At 44.1% G+C, this 23,753-nt stretch overlaps 2 protein-coding genes across 10 annotated transcripts in view; both read left to right on the top strand.

Moving 5' to 3' along the window:
• Window positions 1-16,071: 16,071 nt before the first annotated feature.
• Window positions 16,072-18,516, top strand: LOC119696957 (microtubule cross-linking factor 1-like). The gene has a single exon (XM_038126916.1). The coding sequence runs from the start codon at window positions 17,356-17,358 to the stop codon at window positions 18,514-18,516; it is 1,161 nt and encodes a 386-aa protein (XP_037982844.1). The 5' UTR covers window positions 16,072-17,355.
• Window positions 18,025-23,753, top strand: part of MTCL1 (microtubule crosslinking factor 1) — a 101,424-nt gene continuing 95,695 nt past the window's right edge. For 5 of the 9 annotated variants that reach the window (XM_038162607.1, XM_038162626.1, XM_038162598.1 and 2 more), the window contains exon 1: window positions 18,025-18,246. The gene's annotated coding sequence lies outside the window, so the exon portion shown is untranslated. The remainder of the gene's footprint in view (window positions 18,247-23,753) is intronic. The other 4 variants (XM_038162577.1, XM_038162568.1, XM_038162550.1 and 1 more) reach the window with 1 other exon arrangement.

Raw genomic sequence — 23,753 nt, 5'->3', positions numbered from 1 at the left:
GCCTGCATTTTAAGAGATCATTTTAGTTCCTAGGCCTCTTAATGCTAATAAAAATTCTTGCTGTTGCAGGATTAGTCAATGGCAAAGCCCATCTGAAAGATGATTTTTTTCTCCCACTGAAACTGTGGGTGGAGGTCTGGGTTTGCCTCCTTACTCTCTTAACTATTCTTTATTCCTGGCCAGAGCAGAATTGGTTGGGATTGTGATCCTGATCCTCTTTAAACATCTATTTAATAAGTGTTCTGTTTTTCTCATTATAGGAACAAATTTCAGATCTGAGATTTGGGTGTCTCCGTAGCTCTTTCCTAGGCTCTACATTATTATATTAGCTTGTGGCTCTAGTCCTGAAAAAGAATGTAATTTCATCCTCACATTTCAAAAGGTTAATCTCTTCTCATTAATAATAAAGGGTCACATCACATGGCTGGAAAAAAAAAAAAAGTAATATACATCTGAATTTCCTACCCATGTGAGCAGTGGAAAAATGAACAGAAGTGGGAAGGAGGAAGGAGTCATCACATCCATCTAAATCTGGATGCTTAAATTAGGTTCCTCTACTAAGTGGAATCAGAACGAGTCATCTCTGTCGCTGTTAGGAAAGCCAAGAGAGATTAGGCTCCTAATTTATTTATCAAAATATTTGATTGTACTTTATTATGTGTTAAATATCTTATAAAGGTGCTCTGATTATCTTGCCTTCTTCCCAGCCTCTCAGCCTCTTAAACTGCTGACTTACTGATCCTGCTGAACTTTGAGAAACACACCAGAAGCACTTCTCCTGAGCTCTAGAGCATCAGGAAACAACAAAGATACTTGAAGAAAGCCAGGACAAAAAAATGTTCAGAAAAAAAAAATACAGAGATGAAGGGGAGGAGCTGCAAACATGTGTCACAGCCACAACAGTAGCTGCTGCTCTCACCCCACATGGGCTGTGAGAACTTAATGAGCAAAATTGTCCACACACTTAAATTAATACTTGGGCTGAAGGGCTGAAGAAGGTCATGTTTTAAAAACCTAACTGCAGATGATTGATCGTGGTGGGGCTAACAAGGTTTTTCTAGGAGGCAAAAGCATGACTCCAGCAGACCCATAGAGGCAGGAGTTGTCATGGAAGGGCCACCAAGCTCTTGGTCCTCACAAGTGGATGCCCAGCATCCCCTGTGGGGTTGTAGGGGCTCCACTGCTGCAACAGCCCTCCTGCCATTGGCTTCAGCAGCCTAAATGTTGCAGGAACCTTTAATCTGAGTCTAGCTAGATGAAAGCAGTTACACGTGTAACTAGCAATGCTGTAATGGCAGCTTTGATTACAGTGTAGGTATCTTCAAAAATAGATGATCTTGGGAATCAAGGTCAGGATGTGATTATGAGAATTACAGGCTTTCCTAAAAGTGCTGAGGAAAACAAAAAACGCAAACTGAGAAACTTATTGATTCTTCCATTTTAACCCTGATGACCAGCTACATCAAACTGATCTGCCGGGAGCTATCACAGACAAATCCGCAATAAAAGAAACACCGTGTGGATCGGCAGCAGACATCAGAAACCTTCCCAGAGGAGAGGTAAGAATGTAGAGCTGCCCTTGTCGCTTCTCCTTTGGTAAATGACTACTCAAAAACCCTAATTAAGTTTCCATCTTTAAAATGTGACTTCCATTTGGTCCCTGAGGTTTTAAAATAGTGAAAAAATTTCAGCAATTGATGACACTCTCAGTCGTACTAAATTAGAGCGTAGAGGAATTAGGAGTTGCTGCTGGTGGTGTCACGTAGTAATGGTATCTCCTTTTCTTCTTGCCCTTGCACCAGGTTGCTGTTCCCCACCACCACACTCCCGGGCAGCAGCCACATACCAGAGAGGCAAACCACACTCCAGTGGTGCTTGGTGGTCAGAGTAAGTTTTTTATCGTTTTTGACTTCATCTAGCCCTTGAATCCCTTCATTCAGCCTTGCCCACGCTTCCAATCTTCTCTCACACACACAGGCTTGGGAAAAGAGGTAACAATTTTGCCTTTGTGGGTGTTTTTGACAACAGCTTAACTTTACTGACCACTATGGAAATTCTCTAGATTTGCACTGCTGTGAACTAAACTGGGCTCGGGGGATCCATGTGTGTGGGTTATAGACTCCTTAATTGCATGTGGGCAGCATTGTCTCTGACTCAGAAATATCTTTGCCTTGGGAAAAAAATAATATACTCCCAAAAAATTATTGTTGTTCTTCATTCACAGACTTGATCTCTTTAACATTGCCCTGCATTTGTCTTCACAAAATTTATTGGATAAATGGCAAAAAAGGCTATTAGTTGTTTCCACTGAAATATGTGAGTGATAAACACATCTGTTACGTGAGCAGGTTTGAATTCTTTACTGATATGAGAATTCTTTACAAATCCATTTCTCACACTGTTATACTCCTGTGCAGTAATTGGGCATGTTTTTGATTGAACAGTCCCTGATTCAAAAGCACCTCACCTGCTCTTAATATGAAGGCAATAAAAACGTAGCTATGTGCTGTGTTTCTGGCACTGCTTCAGCTCTTCCACATTACTTAAATCGTGACCATATATTCCAGTTACTTAGGCTTCAGGCTTTAAAAGCTCCATGAGAGTAATGAAGGGAAAGCAATCTGATTAGCTGGTGGAGCTGACTAAAAGGCACCTTCATTACAAAGGAGCTTAAAAAAGGAGTAAAACTACATGAAATGGATTAAAGATATAATAATAATGATAGTATCAAACAGCATAACAAAGAAAAATATCTGCATTCAACTGATATTAATATTTAATAGATGACACAGGCATGTCCATGGCTTTATATTCTTCTGTTTTAATGATCTTTACCACAGCTTGAGGTCCTTTGTCTTGTCCTCTTCTACTGACATCAGCTGGAGGAGACAAAGATTAAAACAAGGGTAATTTCCCCATGGTCATTGCTTGGCACTATTTCTGCTTTGCTCAGCCATGAACTGAAGTTTAAAGGATGAAGTACTGTCACTCAGGCTGATTCTCCCCTCCAGCCCATCTCACCAGGGTTAACCACTCAGCCAGTCACCACGGAAACACGTGGCTCCTTTGCCACCCCACAGCCTCATATTGGGAACGGCACCATAATCTCATTAGGAGGTTGAATTTGCCATTGAGGCTTGAATTCCCATAACAGGAGGGGAGTGGACTAATGCAATTAAGCAAATTAGCGTTTTGAGCCACTGCATGATATCTGTCCAATACCATGAGCAAAGACTAGGTAGCTTTCTTCCACTCCTAAAAAAAAAAAGTCAACAAAACAAATACTCCAGTCTTGTCCCCACAGGATATTCAGGGAAATACTGTAGTCCCCTCTCAGCTGTAAAGGTCTTTACTAATGGGAAGAAAATTTTTCACTTGACCTAAAACCAAAATTGTTTGCCTTTGTTTTTCCCAGTGCTCGGATCCTAGTGGTTCTGATTATTTTTATCAGTGTAATGTTTATGCTTCTAAAGGTAAAATAAGTAAAACCAGAACATTTTGTTTTGCTCTTTTCTTATGGTATGTGACAGTGGTTACCAGATCAGAGCAAAACTCCTGTTGATTTCAAATCTATTTTGATGTGAAGTGTTTCTTAAGTGCTATGAATAACTCTTTTAAAATACACTAGATTTTCAAGAGATAATTCTGGCATATTCAGTAATTCTCTAGAAATGCAGATTATTAAATGCCTAAAGCGGCGCTTTTCTGCCTTTTGTTGTGGGGTTTTGAGGCTAATCCAGTTCCCTCCTCCCTCCCTCACCCTGCCAAGTAAACAAAGCCGCAAAAGCGGACTGTAGCAAGAACCAGGAACCATAAATCCTTGAATAATATCCTGGCACATGAGTTTCAAAAGCAACGCGTTTCTCTGAGAGCCCAGGGGAGAGTGCGAGGGAGACTGGGAAGGAAGGGAGCAGTGGTACCCTCCTGAGGATAATGCTGCTGTCTCCATCACAACATTTCTTCCTGGGGAGGTAGAAGTTGGAATGGCATGGGTAGGATCGAGAAGCCTCTTACGCATATCAATTACCGAGGAGGTTATGCCGCTGGCTGCTTGCCGTCTTCAGCTTTGAATGAGAAAGGCAGGAATAACAAGTGCATTTTAGTAGATGTTATTGTGCTACCACTCATCTCCTCACAAACAAATCCCAGTCTGCCACCAGGCACTGCAGTCAGAAGGAGTGGAAGCATGGGTTATTACTAAATAAGGGCATTGGCTATACACTCAACTTTATATAATACATGGCTCCTACCCTAAGCTGCTTAAAAAATAGATGTATATTCTGTAGGCAGTATGCATAGTCCCAAAGGATAGTGTAATCTTAGCATTTTTTCCTGAAAATGCGAGGGACTTCAAGACTGAGTCAGTGCAGAGAATAGCTGTCACAAGCTTGAAAATAGAACATAGTGTAGATAATGCTGTGGTTATTTGAAAAGCGTCACGAAGCTGAGTATTTCAGTGGCCCCAACTCCCAAAATGCCAGAGCTGAACTGGTACTGAAGAGACACTGATGTGTGCTGAAACAGAAAACATCGGACTGAGTCTCACAAACAAAATGAGCTCTGAGCTGTGATGGCAATAGCCATACTGTTTGGATTAAAGTATTTTGATATTTATGGTATGAGATCAGATAGGGACAAATTAAAAAAAAAAAAAAGAATTAATGTTTTTAAATATTGTTTTTCCTCCTGGTACCATTACAAAACAGAATCGGGGTTGAATTACTTTCCTATGTGAGTTCTTATGTAACACTGTAAAGTAGTCCTGTTTTGCCTATTTGGTTTTTCCCTTTTATCATGTTTGGATTTAAATGTAGCCCTAATCCTGCATATCCTGCTTTGAAAAGCTTAGATCTGTAATGTATTGTATGGTATTCTTTAAAAGGCTTTGCTCTTTACTTTGTGGTAGCCTTGAGTTAACAATATAGATTTCAATTCTTAACCTTATATTTGATAATTTTGCTTGGGTTGTATTCTTCATTTAATACAACATAAAATTTCAAATATGCATAGTAATTGGTACATATTTTTGAAAGTTCTTCAGGGATAAACACCATAAATGTGTCATTTTGCAGAGGAAAAAAAAAAATTAAAGCCATATTTTGTATCCATAATGAAAGGCTGTGACTGCTGTTCCTGCAGTGGATGGGTGTTACTTGCTATTGAGGAGGTGAGGCAGGAAAGCACTGCCAAGTACCCATGACTAGGTTTTCCTGGTCACCTTTCATCCCGTAGTGAGATAATGAGTTCACTGAGCAGCTTTTATCCTTTCCTCTGTCCTTCCCTGTTCTCTTTTTGATGGTGTATTTACTGGCACTCTGATTTTCCATCACACAAAGGTTTCAACAGGTAGTTTACACAGCTCACCTCTACTACAAATGAGACATAAAAAAACCACCAAAATGCAGCTCTGCTGCTACATCTCTGCCTTGACCTACTGCCAGACTTAAACATAATGGTTTCAAACTCTGCAAGCCTCTGGCATCTTTCTTACCCTGATTATATTTTATGCTTGGAAAAAAGCATGAAGCATGGGTAGCCCCATGAGGATGGGAGGGTAAGACCTTAAAAATTATGCTGCAGGCAACAAGGATTTGATGAGAGGAGTAATGTGGCCCAAAGGACAAAGGGGACTTCAGTACTCTGAATGGGCAGGAGTTAGAAGAGAAGAGAAAGCAGGAGATGGAGATAAACAAAGGCAGGGACATGCTTCAGGGAAAGTGTAGTAAAGGAAGAGAATCTAAATGCCAAAAGTGAACCTCCCTTTTTTATCTTCTTTTTGTGTTTCATACAGTCACATCAGCACAATAGGTATTCACCTAGCCCACAGGATCCATTGATAACTTTTTCATCTCTTCTGGAGTCTATTAAAATAGTGCATGGCTTTGCCTCTTGAGATAGTGAACTCCTGTCTTGAATGGAAAAAGGATGGTGTACTGACCCCAAAATTAAAGCAACTAAAGGGAGATTTAAAGTTACAAAATGTGATAAATTAAAAATAATCAGTAACAATAGCCAGTTTAATAGATATTGCAAATCCTTCTTGGCCTTCAGTGAAGAACAGGTGTTTCATAAAAAGCAGATAAACATCTCTTGAATGTGGAGAAAATAGATTTTTAGTACAAAAGTCCAAAAGCAATGAGAAGACAACCTGTTGTGTAGCTTACAGAGGCACTGCCGCATCCAAATGAATTGCTGTTGACAGACAGCAAAAAGGATGAGTCAGGTGTGTATTCTTCGTTCAGGTGATGGCTGTCATACCATAATGTTTAACATTATTCTTCACTGTTTATTGCTAAAGGGAATTGTCCCAGTTTTAATATCAGCACTTTGCCTGAATAAATCCCACATGCCTGTTTTTTGGGAAAAAGTAATAGTGATTCATGTAGAGCAGGTGACTAAGAGCAAAGCAGAATATCAGGGAAAAAAGATAAAAATAATGAATCTTTAGTATTCCTTTGCAGGGAAGGCTCTAGTTATGATGCAAATGATACAAAATTAATGTATTCATGAATTAAAAATGAGAGGTGGCACAAACATAAACTCATTGTTGTTGAAATGAAATTGCACTGCTGTGTTCCTCATGAATTGCCACGTTTTGCTGAGACTCCTCGGAGCAAAGCTGCTCCCCCTCAGAGGGGTGAGAGGCTGACTGAACACAGAAAACAGAGGAACATCCTCCTGCAAGGAAGCTCTGTGGTGTGGGGGGTGGGTTTGTTGGAGGGAAGGACAGCCAGCAGGTGTTGTACACAGCCACAGTGTCTCATGGAGCCTCCACCAGTCCCTTCCTCCTCCCTACCCTCCATATTCTTCATCCACTTGGAAAGGGTGTGTGACAAGTGGAAGAGAGGGAGGTACAAGTCATTGTCAGGCTTCACTGAGATAACTTTCCAGATATACTGTAACAGAAAGTATGTTCTAGACCTAGGGGTGTTTTACTAATTGTTGGAAGGTAATTTTATCTGTAACTTTGCTTTCCTTTTTCTCCTCATCCATATTTTGTCCCCTTCCTCCCCAAATTTTCTACTTTGCTGTGTGATGACGACGAATTTGCAGAATTCTGGGTGTGCAATGTAACTTTCATGTTCTGATGCTAGTTATCTATAGGTGTGCCAAAACAGGCTCAGCACAGATCTTCATGAAATGATGAAAGGTTAATCCAGTTCTCATCTCTGAGTTGTTCTCAGCAGGCACAGCTACAATGCCCACTGGCTGGGGCTTCTGATAATGTTGACCCACACATTTCTTACTTTTAACCCATAGAGTAAATCCTTTTCAAAGCAAACTAAATTTATGTTTTTAACTACTGAAATATTTCTTGACTCTTGTAATAAAGAGAAAACATTAAAGATGTTCCTGTGATAATCAACTGATCATTTTGAGTCTACAAACTCTCTGAGCTTCTCTACTGACCTTCTATCATTTTCCTTCAAAATATGTATTTCTCCCCCATTCTGTATTTTCTCCTGTTGTTATCCTAAACTTAATTTTATATTTGTTAGCTTAGTTTTTCTTACTGCTGATAAGCTATGATGCAGAGTATGTGTTTCTGCTTATATTTTAAAAATCCTGTAGAGTTACCTCTTATAAAAAACTGTTGAAGAAAAGCTCATCCCCATTCTGTGTTCAACTGTCACATTTTCAACTCTAATGTACATTTCTTTTTCACGTCATTCAATTCAGTGAATTCTAAACTTTTGGAAACCTCTCTTTATCATATTCATGTAAATATCTTCAGCATTTCTCAAGCACATACAAAAGCTATATATGCTGAATGCATTTTAGAAAGAATTATTTGGTCATCTCTAATTCCTAGTCCTGCATGGGTTTAAATTTAGTTGACCATAAAATTTTCTATTATGTAATTTAATTAAGGTTTTCCTGGAGTCTGTCACAGTCTTGATCCATCAGAATAGTGTTTTGCTATGAGCAAATTTGGTGAATGAAGATGTTCCCTTTCTTTTCTAAATTGCTAATAAACAGGTTGAAAATGCCAATTGTATTGTGATATTCCTTGTCAAGTGCAATAATTAACAGCTTTCAATTTTTTCCAGTTATCCCTACATACTTTCCACATTGCAGCAAATTGTTAGCTCATTACAAGATGAACCGTCAAGAACCTCCACAGTCAGGTTTTATCAAAACTCTTCAGAAAATTTTTAACTAAATGTTTTATTGTACACTTCATAAGCTCTTGCTGTTTAGAAGACTCTTAGATTTACTATGGAAGGGCTTCATTTTATTATTTTTAATTAATGTCTGTGCTGCATCCAATGCTGAATCATCTTCCGCACTCACACAGAGCGGCAGCTGGTTTGTGATTTCACTTCTGTGCTGACATCCCCTTTTGGAAGGCATATCTTCCTACTCTTTTTTTTCCTCTGGGCTTAATCTAGTCTTACCCAAGCAGTCACAAGCTGTGCTGCCATAGTGAGTGGATTTAGCTTTCTCCAGGGAAACGAGCAGCAGAGGCAGCACGAGCAGGGCTCCAGCCCACACCCCAAACCACACAGCTCCCAGCCCCTCCATGGGGATGGAGAACACAGCCCTTGGGACACAGAGCCAAGCCCACAGCAGCACGGATGGGGGAAAGGGTGGAAAACCAAACCCAGGTCCCATCTCCTCTCAGCACAGGGCTGAGGGGCTGGGGTGAGACGTGAGCAACACTCCTGGGACACCCACTGCTGTGGCATCCCTCCAACAAGTGCCTGTTCTGAGCAAGAGTCAGAATAAAATTAATTTAGGAAGTTGCAGCCTCAGTGTAAGGACAGAAGTGTGAACCTGTAATCACTCCCAGACCAAGACACATACCCATAAACTGAGGTTTTGGATTATCTTTTCTTTAATGTAAAAAGATCTTCATATGACTATTGCACAGGTGAGGCATTTAAATACATTTAACATCACAAGGCTGGTCAGTGCTAGCACCATGCTGTCACCTCACAATTTTAAATAAAGGTTAGCAGAGCTGTAATGCCAGTGCCAGGTAAGAAGTTGACAGTGTCAAGATATTTCTTCCCTCAGAAACTGGACTACAGACTCTAAGCTTTTTTAAAAGATAAGATAACGAGAAAACTTTTCTTCTTCCTTGTTTTTCCTGCCCTGCCAAGAAACTTCAACTCCATTCAGGGCTTGACTCTACAACAGTAGAGTGAATTGCAGTAAATCAATTAGTTATCAGGTTGAAATCAATTACTTATCAGGCTGTATCTTACTCTTTATAAAACATCATAATTTCTAATACTAAATTATATTAATATGAATTAAGAACTGCTTTCACCTAGCTTCAAAAAAGAAAACACCTGAAGTGTTTTAAAGATATTTGTCAAAGTTTTTATCCTCTTTTGAAATTCTAATAATTCAGTGCTAAGGACACCTCCTTGATGTGCTACAAGTGTCTGCTGATCTAAAAATATTTTTCTGTGAATATTAACTCCCTGATTTAGTGAACATCTTTATTGTTGAACCTTCTGTTACAGGTGAAGGGAAACACCAGTCTCCATTCTGCTATTGATGAGAAACAGCCTGTAATACCCTACAAGACAAGAAAGTAAGCAAAGCTGCTTCTTTGACTTCTGGATAGGAGGTGTTAAAGTATTTAAATTCAAAAATTATAGTCAATGATTTACATACTAAAAGAACACAGAACCCCAAACATACCTCTAATATCATTCTTGGTGAGTTATATTGTGCTGAAATTGTAGGTATTTTATTCTTCCACGTTTCTCACAATCAATGGTCTGTCTTCCAAACATTCCTCCAGTGAATGGAAACCAGTCTTACTTGCTAATACTTCTCTTTATGTCAGAATAATGCATTCCTGCTCATTGGCTCTGCTTCTTCTGAGCCTTTAATTTTGGTCCTTAAACACGGTTTGCATGTTCCATAAAAATCCCTGATTCCTCAATTTATTGTAGAGCCTTCTCAGCTGAGACTAAACTGCAGGAGCTAACTGTGTGCTTGCCTCAAAGGTGCTGCAAAACTGAGAGCTTGTGTGTCACATGGGGAAGCAATGACATGCCCCAAATTTGGATGGGAGCGTTGGAGAGGAAATTCCATGTGGAAACACAGGAATTGTGAAGCAGACTTTGGCAATCAGGTTTTCTGCAACCTAACAGAACAGCAGATGCACTGAGGACAAAGGAATTCCTAAACCATCACAGTCAGAGTATTTGTAAGAAGCAATTGTTTGCGATTTTCAGAGACAGGGAAAAAAACTAAGAAGCAGCTGTCTCAAAAAACAGTCTTAAATCAAAATGGCTGCAGCTTTGAAGGGAACTGGCACTAAAGCCAGAGGTCTTAAATGTTTGGGGTAAAATGGAGGTAGATTTATAGAAATTACTGAACAGGAGTAAAACATAAAAAATACAGTATGTTTGCTCATGCATCTTAAAATTGAAGTGCAAATGAATGAAAATTTGGGGGTTCTTTTCTTCTGGGAACAGCCTCCTTAGTCATGGTCAAAAAAAATTGTTGAAGAGCTGCTAAGGGTAGGAGGAAATAATACAGTGGGAATGGAGCACTGTGGAAAAATACTGACTCTAATTGCTAAATTTGGCACAGATATATCTAGGAACTTGATCCTACTGAATGTTTGCTATATTGGGGTATTGGTTACTTATCAGAGGTATGTGTGTGTGTAGAATTATATTTTCTGTAGCTTTCTTCGGCTAACTGTACCATTAGAAATGGATAATTTGTAATATTCTAAGACTGATGTTTTGCTTAGTGTAAGGTGACACTTTCCTTGCAGGATATCCAACCTAATCATACTGCCAACCAACAGGCATCTTATTAGTCTGGCTCCTCAGCTTTTAAAATGTCTCATAATTCTATGAAATATTTCTGGTGTTGAGATTCTATCAGACTCTATCTTACAAACAGTGTACCCAGTAATGCATATCAATTTCAATAACCAGAAACTGTGAAAAGCATCCATCTTCAGTAAGTAACAAGTATATGACCCATCTTTCTTTTTCCTCATTGAACACCTGATAAATTGATGCTACCTTTCTGTGCAAACTGCACCCTGTCTATGGAGGAAGACCCAAAATGAGCTGTTCCTCTTTTGGTGCCTATGATTAGAGACAGCCTTTGATTCTCAATGATTCTTCACTTATTTGGTCTCTCCCTGTTGCATCTCATCAAACATAAGTGATCCTTTGGAAGTTAGGGAGCTGGAAAATGAGCGGCACACGGTGGTGTGCTACAGACAATAGCAGATCCCAAGTACTTGTGCCTGCAATGGGAAGCAGATGATAAAGTGTGCATGTGGGTGTTTATTGATATCACAGGTGGTTTGTAAGAAGAAAAAGTACAAATTTATTAATACTGGAAACCACACTTTCTTTGTTTAGTTCTAAAAGAGGCTATAACTCTACCAGCAGGGTGTATGCTCCTTGGTACAATTGCATGATATAGCATTTTGGAGGTTATTTTCCCACTGGAAATGACAGTTGGCTGTACTCTGCAGAGATGGAACCGTGGGTAACAGACCAAGTCAGTCCTCAGCATGGACTTGTGACTCTCAAGCAAGCACCAGACTGGAAAAACTCAGCCTTTGTGGTGCTGAACATAAAGGACTTTACATTCTGGCTCTTTGACATTTCCTTGGATATTGAAAGAGGAACAGTGCACACTTGGGAACACCCACCTGTAACAGGGTTGTAGATTTCAGCCTGGGCAGCAGTGACTAACCCAGAGCTGGAGGAACTGGGAGAGGAGGGAGCTCCATGTTTAGGAAAGTAAGGACGGCTTCACTCATGGGAACCACCTGCTGCTTGCAGAGGGAGGCACAAGCTCCCCCCCAGCAAGGGTGCAAGAGCCACGTTTGCTTCCCAGCCTGATCCCACGAGGTTTCTCACATGCTCACACAAAGGCTCAGCACCAGCAGGAATTGCTGATAGCAGCCAGCAAACCCCATCAGCTCCTTGGTGTTTAAGGGTTTGGTCTTTAATCCCTGCAGTCTGAGGAAGCTTCAAAGTCAGACTTCTCCCTTGCTGCCCTGACACATGGCCACCTCTGCAAGAGGTGAGGTGCTGCTGTTCTCTCATCCAAGCTGATTGCCTCTGTGTTTTGTGTGGACCCCAAAAATCCCTTTAGAAACCATTGGTGATAACTGCACAATGACCAGGGGCCTCCATTGCTGGCTCTGAATGAGCAGGCATGGACAAGGAAAAGGCTCTGGTCATCCGTGGAGTTTTATGGCCAAAATGAAGTTTACCAATGGAGTTAGGAGACTGTGAGTTTGGCTGAATGGGTTTTGGGGGTCACAGTTTTGGATGAATGTGCCTAACATCTCCTCATGTTCTTCTTCTACTGCTAAAGTCCCTTACAGGAGCTGGCCATGCAATTATTTCCATTCCCTGATTGAGGGATGGCAATTAGTAATATCATTACTGTAGGACAGAAGCTCCAGTGAAGAACTGAGACCTCTAATAATCAGGTTTTGTACAAATAAAGAGCAAGAAGTGACAATCTAGATATAACTCCTGGGAGCAGGAATAAATCTTTAAAAAAAGGTCTTTGGGGCTTTGAATCAATCCCTCAGGGAGAGCTTGCAAAAAAAAAAAAAAAAGGGATTTGTGAATTTGTGAACTTGAAAATGTCACGCATTTTTCTGTTGAAGCTACGCCTCATTGCTGTTGTTAACATGTCACTGTAACACCTGCTGGCCCTGATTAGGATTCCTCTGGGATGGTATAATCACAGAGCACAATGTGGCCACAAAGAAATTACAGCTCATGATCTGCAACATATAAAGGGGGAATAATAATAGACTCAAGCAGATTTATGCTGGGTTATCCGTACATATGGCCTGTATGGATGCATTTGTGTCTTCATTTACTATTTTGATTTAGCTCTGTAAACACCAGTGCTCCCTCATAACTCTGAGCCTGGCCATTAGAAGTTGGCTGCTCTTGTGGTGTCATTGAAGAAGATCTCAAATAGGGATTTGAAATAGGGGAAAATAACAGCTTAGACTTAGGCTACTGTAAGCTGGGCTGGCTGAGGGGCAAATTTACATTTAGATTGAGCCTCTTCACATCTTCTCTAAGTAATTGTAAACTCTCTCGTGCCTCAGCCCAAGAAAAGAATTTAGGCAGCCCTGCACTGCCAAAAACTGTCTTATGCTTTGTAAGATGTGTGATAGCTAATCTAAGCAGTCAGGCTTAGCATCTACTTTTCATAATTATTTGTGCAAATACAGCTCAGTTATCAAATGTCAGCATTAATCAGACAAAGGATATCAGCATTGCCAAAATAAACATGTTGTAAAAGTGTTGTGTCTGATTATTTGTATTATTCAACCAACACCCAGATGTCCTATTATGTTAAGAGCTACACAAGCATATAAGCAACCATTCCACCAGGAGGGAGTGCATGACTAATTTACGATAAGACAAAACAATTGGACATTACAAGCAAATAAAAAGAAAGAGAGAGGAGAATTAGGGGCTTGTGGTAGTCTGTGACTGTGTTTTCCTATAAGACCCAATAATGAGTTTTAAGTAAAGGAAAAAAAATGTTTTGATATAAATAAATAAGTAACATAATACCAGTAATTCTTACCAGGCATTTGCCTAGCCCAGTGGAGATTTCTGTGGCATGCACTTAGCTTTCATATTAGGGTCTTATCCTCATCCACGCCATGCCTGTTTACACCAGCCTCGTAGGGGTCTCCAATAGGCATTGCACGACAGCAGAGGACAGAGGAACACAGCCAAAATCCTACAGCTGCCCTCATACCACACAAATCTGCCATCTGCACCCAGCCAGGCACATGCCCAGGGAGGGTTACAGGGGCTGCATTTCTTTGTTGTTAAATGCCTTATACTGCCAGCACAGCATGAAGGGATCTTGATGTGACTGATCATTCGTCTCCCTCTAACGTGTTCTGCTGCAGCACGTTTCCAGTGCCACAGCCCGACTTTGTTTGAGCATTAATGCACTTTATTAAGGTGCCTGGTTGAATTGGTGCTGCCCAGGACAGCGAACATCACTGTATGTTTCAAAGAGAAGGTGCACAGAGCAGAAAGATACACAGAGTTTACAGAGGTATCTACTCTCCAGTGTTCTTTCCGATCTGAGGTCACCCTGCCTTGTCTTGGGTTTTTCATTATTCTCAGTCTCTGTTTGTCAAGGGCACCTCCTCAGAAGTCAGGATGAGTTTTAGTCCTCTTTGCCTGCAGGAGCTTGTGGTCAGTGATGCACAGCGATACAAAAGACATCTTAAAGGTAAAACATTTAGCAGTTGAAACAAAGTATTTAGTGAGGGAGAAAAAGATAAGTAAGATAGAAAAAATATGTATTTATTCATGTATTTGCAATGTAAAATTTACAAGGTAGCCACAGGAAACTGGACTCTGTCAGGCACTTAAGTGTCTCAGAATAATTCTCCCAGACAATTCCCAGCCTTTTGTGAATGTGCTCCTTTTTTTCACATCCCTAATTCTTTTCCCCTCCAGTGCAAAGAAGCCTGGCAGTGTCCCTCAGCTATTGTTTGTAGAAAAGTGGCTTATCTTGAGCCATACTTTTCCTTTCATTTTCCTTTTGAATTGAACCATTCTGTTCATGGGGCAAAGTCAAAACAGGCTACTCATAAATTATCACAGAGCAGTTCCCCTTTCATCACAGGCGTAAACACTTTGCAAATCTAGTCAGTGAAGCTGGAATTCCCATCTATTCTTGGAATTTATAACCAAAACCAAGTGAGAGGGGTGACATAGTAGTGCTAAACAACCTTTCTGATAATCTCTCATGTAGGGCAACATCTATAATATTTGGTGTTTCCATAATAATTACTATTTCTCATTATGAAATACAGCACTTGCCATCTCTTTCACTTTCTTTCACTCTCTTTCACATTCCCATAAAGGAGAATTCCTTGAACTGCTCCGCAGTGTACTGACAAAAAAATCAAAATAATAATTTTAAAAAATAAAACAACTAGGAGCACAACAGCTCTGTAGGGAACACTGATAATACGTGATGGCCTGACAGAAATGCAATGTCATTAAAATGTAACAGTAGTTTGTATTTTATAAGCCATTTTTCTAGATCTACTGAGCCACTTCATATTGCTTCTATACACTGACTGTCTCACCCAAATGAGTAAATTACTAATGTTTTACACTGAGGGAGAATAAGGGGACTTACACCTGCGAGTGGGTTTGTTATGTTTGACTCTCCTCAAAGTGTTTTCTATGTTTTTTGAAGGACTTGGTCCCACGAAGTCCTGCCGGTAGCTGTAGTAGATGGACATACCGGCAGCAGCCAGTGCCATCTTTGCCACAATAGGTACTTTGCCGTGTGACCTGGAAGGCACACTTGGATGCGGGAGCACAGCCGTCTGGCAGCGAGGCCAACGGGGGGAAAATAAAGAGCACTAACAAAAGTGGAATTTTCAAGAGATTTTAAAAAAACACCCAACACAGCATGGCATCACCGCTGGGTGCCCCGAAGCAGAGTTTTCATCGCCTGCCCACTCGCGGAAGGGCCACACCGCCCTGGCCTCCTCCTCCCCCTCCACTGCCGCTCCAAGCCCCGGCTTTCTCCCGGGGCTGGAGCTGCCCTCGCCCCCTGGCCCGCCGACATCCCGCCCATCTCTGCTCTCCCGGCTGGCGCTGCCCACGCCGGCTGCCCGGGGCGCTGTCTTGGAGATGCTCCCAATTCCTGGAGACCTGTAAATGCAGCTCTGATTGGAATGTTTTGGGGTTTTTTTTTCCACCTCTGAAGCCTTTACAAAGTAAGAACTACCTGTTGCATACTCATGCGGCAGCGCTATTCCTCAGCATAGACCACTGTTCCCCTCGTTTACCGGGAGAAAGGACCCGGGGATGCCAGAGCGCTCCTGGCTTTTCCCCGGGCAACGTGGCCTGGCCCCGGCCCCGGCCGGGCACTGCCAGAAACAGCTGCCCGGTGTCGCCTTGGCCACCCGCCCCGAGGTGCCCGCTGCCCTCAGGCTCCAGCAGACCTTGGGGCTCTTGCTTTTAGGGGTAATGCCTTGAGCCCAGATGAGCGGAGCAGGGGACCTGGAGCGCCGCAGGGTGCTGCCCACCCTCCCATGCCCCCCAAAACGTCCGGGACTGTCCTCCCCCGAGCGCGCTGCAGTCCCTGACATCCAGACGTGGACGCCTCCCAAGGACTTCAGAAGCTAAGCACGCATTTACTTTCATCTGACAGATAAGGCAGCCACCGCGTCTACTCCAAGGTCCGCTGTGTCCCAGCGGAAGAATCGGAAACATCCCGGCTGGTGCTGCTCTGCTCTCCCCATTAAGGCTGTGCCTCTTTCCCACGCCCGAGCCTCTCCTCCCTTTCATTTACTCTCCCGGTGCTTTGCAAATGTAAGGGCTGCAATTTCATGTGCCCCTACTCCAAAAGGACGGGTCCGTGCCTTTTGTAGTTCAGCCAGAGCCAGGAACTTGCTAATATCCTTGGATACTCGGCTCTGCCCCTAGGTGAACCTGTATCTGCCTTGAGCAGGGAGATAATGCGGCGGCTGTTGTTTTGCTGCTGCCAGTCCCTGGAGAGACCGTTTCCATGAAGTCTTAGCTCGGGGGAAAAAAAAAACAAACCAAAACAACCAAAACGGGCGACGCTATATAGCTCATGACTGGGAAATGAAAATTTCTCCCTAAATGAGGCTTTCTGATAGGAAGAGGCTGGCAGAGGCGTCCCTATAATAAAGCGTGCGAGGAAAGTAGTTTGCCGGGCGGGAGGAGAGCTGCCTGGCTGGTTGACAGAGGGGGCGGATCCTGCGCACGGGCGGGCAGCGCCGAGTCGGAGCGGCCCCGGCAGCCGCGGGGCTATTTCAGGAGCCGGGCGGAGGCGGCGGCTGGAGCTGGGGCAGTGATGGGGTTAGCGGCGCCGGTGGGCTGAGCGGGGGGCTTGCAAGCGGAGGGAAAGGCAGCCGGGAAAACACGCCTTTGCCTCGGATTGAGGGGGAAAGGATAGGTTTTTTGGGCTGCATCACAACTTGAGCAGCATCAAGCTGAGCCAGGCAGAGAGGGGAGCGGGAGGGGAAGAAGGAGGAGAAGAAGGAGGAGGAGGAGGAGGAGGAGGAGGAGACGGCTGCCACCGGGGGATTTGGGCTCGATTTATTGAAACAAATCAGTGCTCGGGAGAGAGCGGCGAGGAGGAGGAGGAGAAGGTGGGGGTGGGGGGGCAGGAAGAGGGGGCTCGAGAAAGAAAAGTGTGAGGGCTGTGGCTGGGAGAAACAGAAGTGATGAGAGAGCGAGCAGGGAGGCTGGAGGAGGCTGCCCGTCCTGCCGCCGCGCCCCGCGGGGACCGCCGCTCCTGCCGCCGCCGGGCGCCCCCGCGGCCGCCGCTGCCGCCCCGCCGCCCCCGGCCCGAGCCATGGAGGCGCTGAACGGCCCCGGCCCGGGGCCCGGCGACGCGCTGCGGCCGCCGCCGCCTTCGCCCGGCCACCACCACCCGCACGCCGAGAAGAAGCGGCTGCACCGCGCCCCGTCGCCCGCCAGACCATTCCTCAAGGACCTGCACGCCCGCGCCGCCGCCAAGCCTCCGCCCGCGCCCCCCAAGTCCCCCGGCCTCCCCGCCCGGGCGCCCTCGTCGCCGCACCCGGGCGTCCACCAGCCCTCCGCGGGGCTCCTGGCGGCGCCGGGCCGCCTCTCCCGCCGCCCCGCCGCCCCGGGGGGCAAGGCGGCCGCCGCCGCCGTCACCGCCGTCGGCAGGGCGGGCGCCAAGGCCGCCCCCTGCGCCAAGCGGGCAGCCCGCGGTCCGGAGCCGGGGCCCGGCGGCCGGGGCGCGGGGCGGCAGCCCGGCGGGGAGGCGGCCCCGCCGCCCGGCAAGGGCAGGAAGGCGAAGCGGGGAGCCGCGGCGGGCAGCGGCCATGCGGCGGCGGCGCTGGCCCGCGTCGGCCACACGGACAGCAGCTCCGACCTCTCCGACTGCCCCTCCGAGCCGCTCTCCGACGAGCAGCGCCTGGCCCCGGCCGCCAGCAGCGACGCCGAGTCCGGCACCGGCTCCAGCGACAGGGAGCGGGAGCAGCCCGCCGCTCATCCCGCCGCTCATCCCGCCGCCGAGCAGCCCCGCGTCGGCCACGGCCACGGCCCCGGCCCTGGCCCCGGGCGCGGAGCTCCGCTGGCCCTCGGCTCCCGCGGGGATGCGCTGCCTGCGGCCACGGGCGTGGGGAGAGCCCCGAGCCGCGGGGAGCCGCCGCCGGCAGCCCCGGAGGAGCTGCAGCGGGAGGTGGAGGAGCTGCGCTCGGAGAACGAGTACCTCAAGGTGAGCATCGCCCTCGGCGGGGAAGGGAAGGGCAGGAGGCGGCGGCGGTGGAAACGCGGCCCCCTCCTGCCCGGGAATGCGGGAACCGCGCTTAGAAGGGGAGGAAGAATATCGCGCTGCCTGGAGTCACCTCCCACGGGACCCCCCGCCCCCGCTGGACCAAATGCCAGACTTTACCCTCAGGAGAGAAATAGGGGCAGGGAGAACCAGCCGGGCGCCTCGGCCCCCTCCTCCCCCGCCCCCACGAAGCGGGACCGCTGCGCGGCTTAGGGACAGTAAAGGGACTTAAGCGTATGATCGCGGCTCCCTGCAAAGCCCAATTTGTGGGCGCTGGATGAACGTCAGTCCGGTGCAACATGTACCGTGGCAATGTTGCGTTTGGTTGACGTGGTGGTAGCTCAGCAAACCCCAACTCTTTCTAAAGCACCGCAAACGCTCTACTGGTTAGCAGAACTTTGCTTTCCAGGAACTGTTTTCCTCAGTATCACCCTTTAGGAAAAGCCAAAGGAGCAGGTTTCCTCATTTGATGTGGAAAGGATGACAGCATTATGTGCTCTGATTATTGTGTTACTTTATCATTGCAAAGTGAAGCCACTCGCTGTAAAGTACTAATAGAACAACAAGAGCAGCAAGAAAAAGTGTCCTTGCATCCTTGTACAGGTAGAAAAGTATATCAGTATGAATCCATCCTCGGAGAAACAGAAAAGCTAAATTCAGGCGAGCCTGAGCTGGGTTGACCTGTGAGAACCTTTAGTTGGACTTGTACTTACAATCTGATCTTTTGGCAGAGCAAAGGAGCTACATCCATAAAGATCTATAAATAAGATAAACTGAGATAATCCTGTAACCACAGCCACTGTTTGACTCTGCCTCTGGTGCAAACAATCTTTGTTGCCTGATACTTGGAACTCCCTGTTGTCAAGCAAAATAACCGTGGAAATCACTGGAAATCTAGGATTCTTACTCGAATAAGAACTGCAGTTTTGTGTATAACCTTGGGAAACAAGAGTGATAAAGATACAGGCTAGGCTCGTTAAGGGGTTTTGGCTAAGGTACACGAAACAATATTCAGCTTAGCAAAAGGGTAACAGCAGGGGTGCTGCAAGGTTCTTTGCCAGGTCTGGTGCTGCTTAGTGAACTGGAAAAAGGAACGAGCAATGATACAGCAAAATTTTCAGATGACATTAAGTTTTTCTAGCTTAAGTCAAGTCCAGCAAAGATCAGACAGAACTTAATCATAAAGTTAACCCCTGAGGAATGTGTGAAAAATGAAGACAGAGGATGGTAAATAAATGTCAATATTCAAAATCTTAAGTACTTGGGGGGAATAAGTATGCACTTTTCTGTTTAAGTGTGTTGTGTTAACTCAGGAGCATCATGAGAGAAGGAGAAATGAAAATCTGCAAAAATGGTTAGATTACAGTGGGAACTGAACAGGAACTAAGAAAATCTGGCAATATTTTATAGAACTGTAGCTGTTACACAGGTCAGTGAGTGTACCTGAAATACTGTGGGCACTGCTGGTCATCCAGAAAAGGATAATACAAAACCATACCAATAAAAATTATTGGCTTGTAGTGAAGCTTTTATAGCACTCATTGGACGGGAAACTCAAGTGTGGTAGGGAAATGTAAGAGTCTATAAAAAGATGAGCAGCACAGAGAACCTTTATCACAAGCTTCTGTTTTATTTGACAGCCTAGAAGCAAGAGGAGATGTAGTGAAATCAGAATTGGTAATGGGAATCACTTAAGGAGTAGCTAACTGGCACTGCCAGTAGAAGTCATGAAGTCCAAGAGCATCTCTTTGCATTACAGGATTTGAACAAGTATATGAGTATTTTATACTTAAGCCCATTATAAAGTGTGTGTCAAGCTCTCTTTCTTTATATTGAAAGTGATTTTTAGCTATGGGAAACTGGGGAAAAAAAAAAAGAGTGTGTTTGAATTGTCTAGGACAGACCCTTGTTAATGTGTCCCACCTGAGGAACCCTGTGATCATAGGACTTAGCTGACAATGGCAAGTCTTAGGTGAAGAACTTTATTCTGCTTCCTTCCAAATTTTTCACCCCATGCAACAATGTCTTCAGATCTTTCACCTTGATGTCTTCATCATCTACAGCAGTTGTTTTCTCACACTTTTTTTGATTCAGATTGTGACTTTATCATGTTAAAAGTATTTCTGAGTCTGGTAGGATAATACAGACTGGTTTCTTTGGTGGGCATGTCCTGGTGCCTGGAAAGCCATGAACTAACACCATTGCCTCTTCTGAGGGAAATGAACATTGTCTGCTTTGCTTGACCGCCTTGGTGTGTGAGGTCTTATTTCTGCCCCTCTCTCAAAATGGTTGGAAACAGCCCAGTAGTGCAAAAATTATCAGGAGAATTCCCAAACCTCATTCGCCATTCCTAGGAAAACCTATTAAAAAGTCTGTAAATTAAAACCACATCACTGTCTGAGTTGTTTACTTGTGGGTTTGTTCCATGTGTTTTTTACAATGCAGTTCTCTTGGTTGGCATTGGAGTGAGCTGTGTTTCTCCAGAGGGGGCTCAGAGATAACAGGGATGCTGTCAACTGTAAATAGACAAATGATTAGATAAATCCCAGAAGAAACTGTTAATTTCCTGAGCATGGCCACAAGCCAAATTTTGTGGTTTTCACTCCTCCTTATCCCTCCCTGCAGCTGGAGTACAGGCCTAAGTGCACATAATAAACTCTTTTTCAGGGAATTTTATCTTTCACATAGGAAGGTCTTTCATGTATCTTTCACGTGTCTGTAACACAGGTTATGGAAGATACATACACACACACACACACAGAGACTTTGTGCTTAACATTACTAGAGATTAAAGTGTTATCAGAAAGAAAAAACCAAAACAAACCCAATCATTTGTTTTTGTTTCTACACTCTAAGTACTAGAAAGTCTCCCAGAATGCAGAGCAAGCTGCTGCTTTTGCAAACATCTCAGACTTCTTGTACTATGAGCCAGATTTTAACTTGGTATCAAGTTTCCACCTTATGTATTTCCAGGACTTTACCCTAGATAAGAATTTGGGTCTAGCCATAACTAGCTGCAAAGCTAAGCCTGTAGGTGAAGTGCATGAGGAGACATGTTTACATTGGGAAGCCTCTCTCCTACTACTTCTGTGAAGTTTCATCATTGATTTCAGTTTCATGTATTCCTTGCATGACCTTATTTCAGCTACCTGTGGGGGAAGACTGTAATACTACAGCAGCATTTTAAAATATATCACTTAGTTGTTGATGTCTAAAAAGAGAAATTTTGTCATGGTGCCTGACTCTGCAGGACTAGGAGATCCTTGGTAACTTCGGGTAGTAGATAAAGTTTTAGTTATTGCTTGGCAGTCCTGTTAGTAGTAGCAAAACACTGCCCACACAAGTGGTTGATTTTCAAGTTTGCTTTAAAGTGTCCAGCACACGGAGAAGTGTCATTCACTGAGGTAGTCCTTGTGAAACTTGGAAAAAACCCTTTCGTGGTGTAGAGCCTTTTGAAGGGTGAGGAATCTTAATGAAGAGGGCCCAAATTTTAGCAATTAGGGATGTTTTTCATTTGTCTCAGCCCAACTTTATTTAAGACTGTGTTAATGAAATAAATGTGCTAGCAGAAACAGCAGTGGTGTTTTAGTCACAGCACACGCCCCTTTTCTCTTTGCACCCTTCATGGCCGGAATGTGAAAGCAGCCTCCTACATGAGGTGAGACACTTCCCACAGCCCTTAAAATAAAACTGGTGCTTACTGTGCTTCTCTTTACCTGCCCTTCTCTTTGTGCCTGTGTTGGTACAAGTTCAATATGCTGGAAATGCTGCTGCAGTGTGGATTAGGACAGAAAATATACTATCTTGGATTTATTAGATAACTGTCTTTTTCTAGTCTTGCTTTGTCTTCTTTTTCCCTCTATATTCGTTTATAACTGTGACATATTCTGAATATAAATTGACTAAGGGGCCACTCCAGGCCCTGAATTCCAGTCTGACGCATCTAAACTATGTTCATTTTTGTTTAAAATCACAATGTGTGTCATATGAGGTTACATTGTATTTCTTTACTCACTTGAAACTCTAGCTCTTTGAGTTGCAGCCTTGCGCTGAACTCAGGGGGAGTAATTCCACCACTTCTTTTATTAGCCTGCAGGGATTTGTGGATGTCAAAGGGTTTTGCAGAGCAAAAATGATGCACAGTGACGGCACCAGGTTTTTTTTCCGTTTAGTGAGGGTTACCAGGGTTAGCAGAATAAAGCTGATCGCACATCTCTGCTTGACGTGCTGCTTCTCCCACCTGGAGAGCGGTGGCCCCGCAGAGAATGGAAGGTGACAACCCTGCCTGGGGCACAAACCCCGGGTGGCTGGGCTCAGCCGGAGGGACGGTCAGCTGCCGAGGAGGATGTCACTTTGGGGGAAGAATAGCGAGGCCATGTGCCTTGCTAGCTCCAGCTGAGTCCCTGGCATCCCCCACCCTGCCTGGAGGGGGGTGAGCTGTGTGATGCACCGGGCAATAGTTTGCCTCGGTGGCCGTCAAGAAATGCTATCAGTGATGCCATTGATGAGTGCTCCAACAGCTTCATCAGCCCCAGTCAAGGATTCGTGTCGAAACAATAACTGTGGCTAATGCTTGAATGAAGCAGAAAAGCTGCCAGATGCTGCTCTCAGAGGCTGCAAAGTTAAACCAGCCCTGAAGTCAACAGGTGTTCACGGTCCTATGACTTTTTAGTTCACATCTTGGTTTGTGCACAAGCTTCAGACCATGTTGGATTGGTGCATGACTTGTAGTCTGATTTGAGGGCTCAATAATAACATCAGGGGCCCAGGGACTTCGGGTTCATTAACATATTTTGCAAGAGGCAAAAATAATGGTTGTTGCTTTCTTCCCAATCAAAGCCTTTCAGAACATATTTATCCCTGCTGCAGTTCTGCTGTGAAGTGCTATGGGGGATGTGTATATTCCTTAGCAGCAGCAGCATCTCCTACATATAGATGCTTTGAGATATTTAAAACATGAAAACAGAGATTATGTAAAATCACAGTTAGTGAATCTTGGATTTATCAAGGATTTTCTAGAAGCTCTGGATTTGCCAGTGCAATAGCAGCTACCCACTGTAATTTCCACTCTTCCTCCCTTCCCCACTCTCCCCTCATTTAATTAAATGTATATTAAATAACATTAAATAACATAGAAAATAATACTGGCAAAATCTATAAATATAACTTTTGGGTAAATTAATAAACATATTTTTACATAGACAATTTAATTTCCTGATTCATTTGCATTTTTTAATACTACACAATTTATTGATTTTGTGTGATTTTGTCTTCGTAGTTTTGCAGGTATTTTCAACTTAATATATCACTTCTATATACTGATGTGTTTTAACTCACTAGAACCTAAAGACTTTGCCAGTGTGTATAACTGTATTCACAGAGTAATGAATTCAGTATTCTGTGTGTTTTATGCTGGTTTTTTGCATGTAATTTCTCCCTAATAATAATTT

The sequence above is a fragment of the Motacilla alba genome, chromosome 2, assembly GCF_015832195.1.
Source record: "Motacilla alba alba isolate MOTALB_02 chromosome 2, Motacilla_alba_V1.0_pri, whole genome shotgun sequence".
NCBI lineage: Eukaryota > Metazoa > Chordata > Aves > Passeriformes > Motacillidae > Motacilla > Motacilla alba.
This window is presented reverse-complemented; position numbering and strand designations above follow the sequence as displayed.

Bases quoted from the DNA above. Each gene is read 5' to 3' on its own strand.
- LOC119696957 (XM_038126916.1), top strand. From the start codon at position 17,356: ATGGAGGCGCTGAACGGCCCCGGCCCGGGGCCCGGCGACGCGCTGCGG.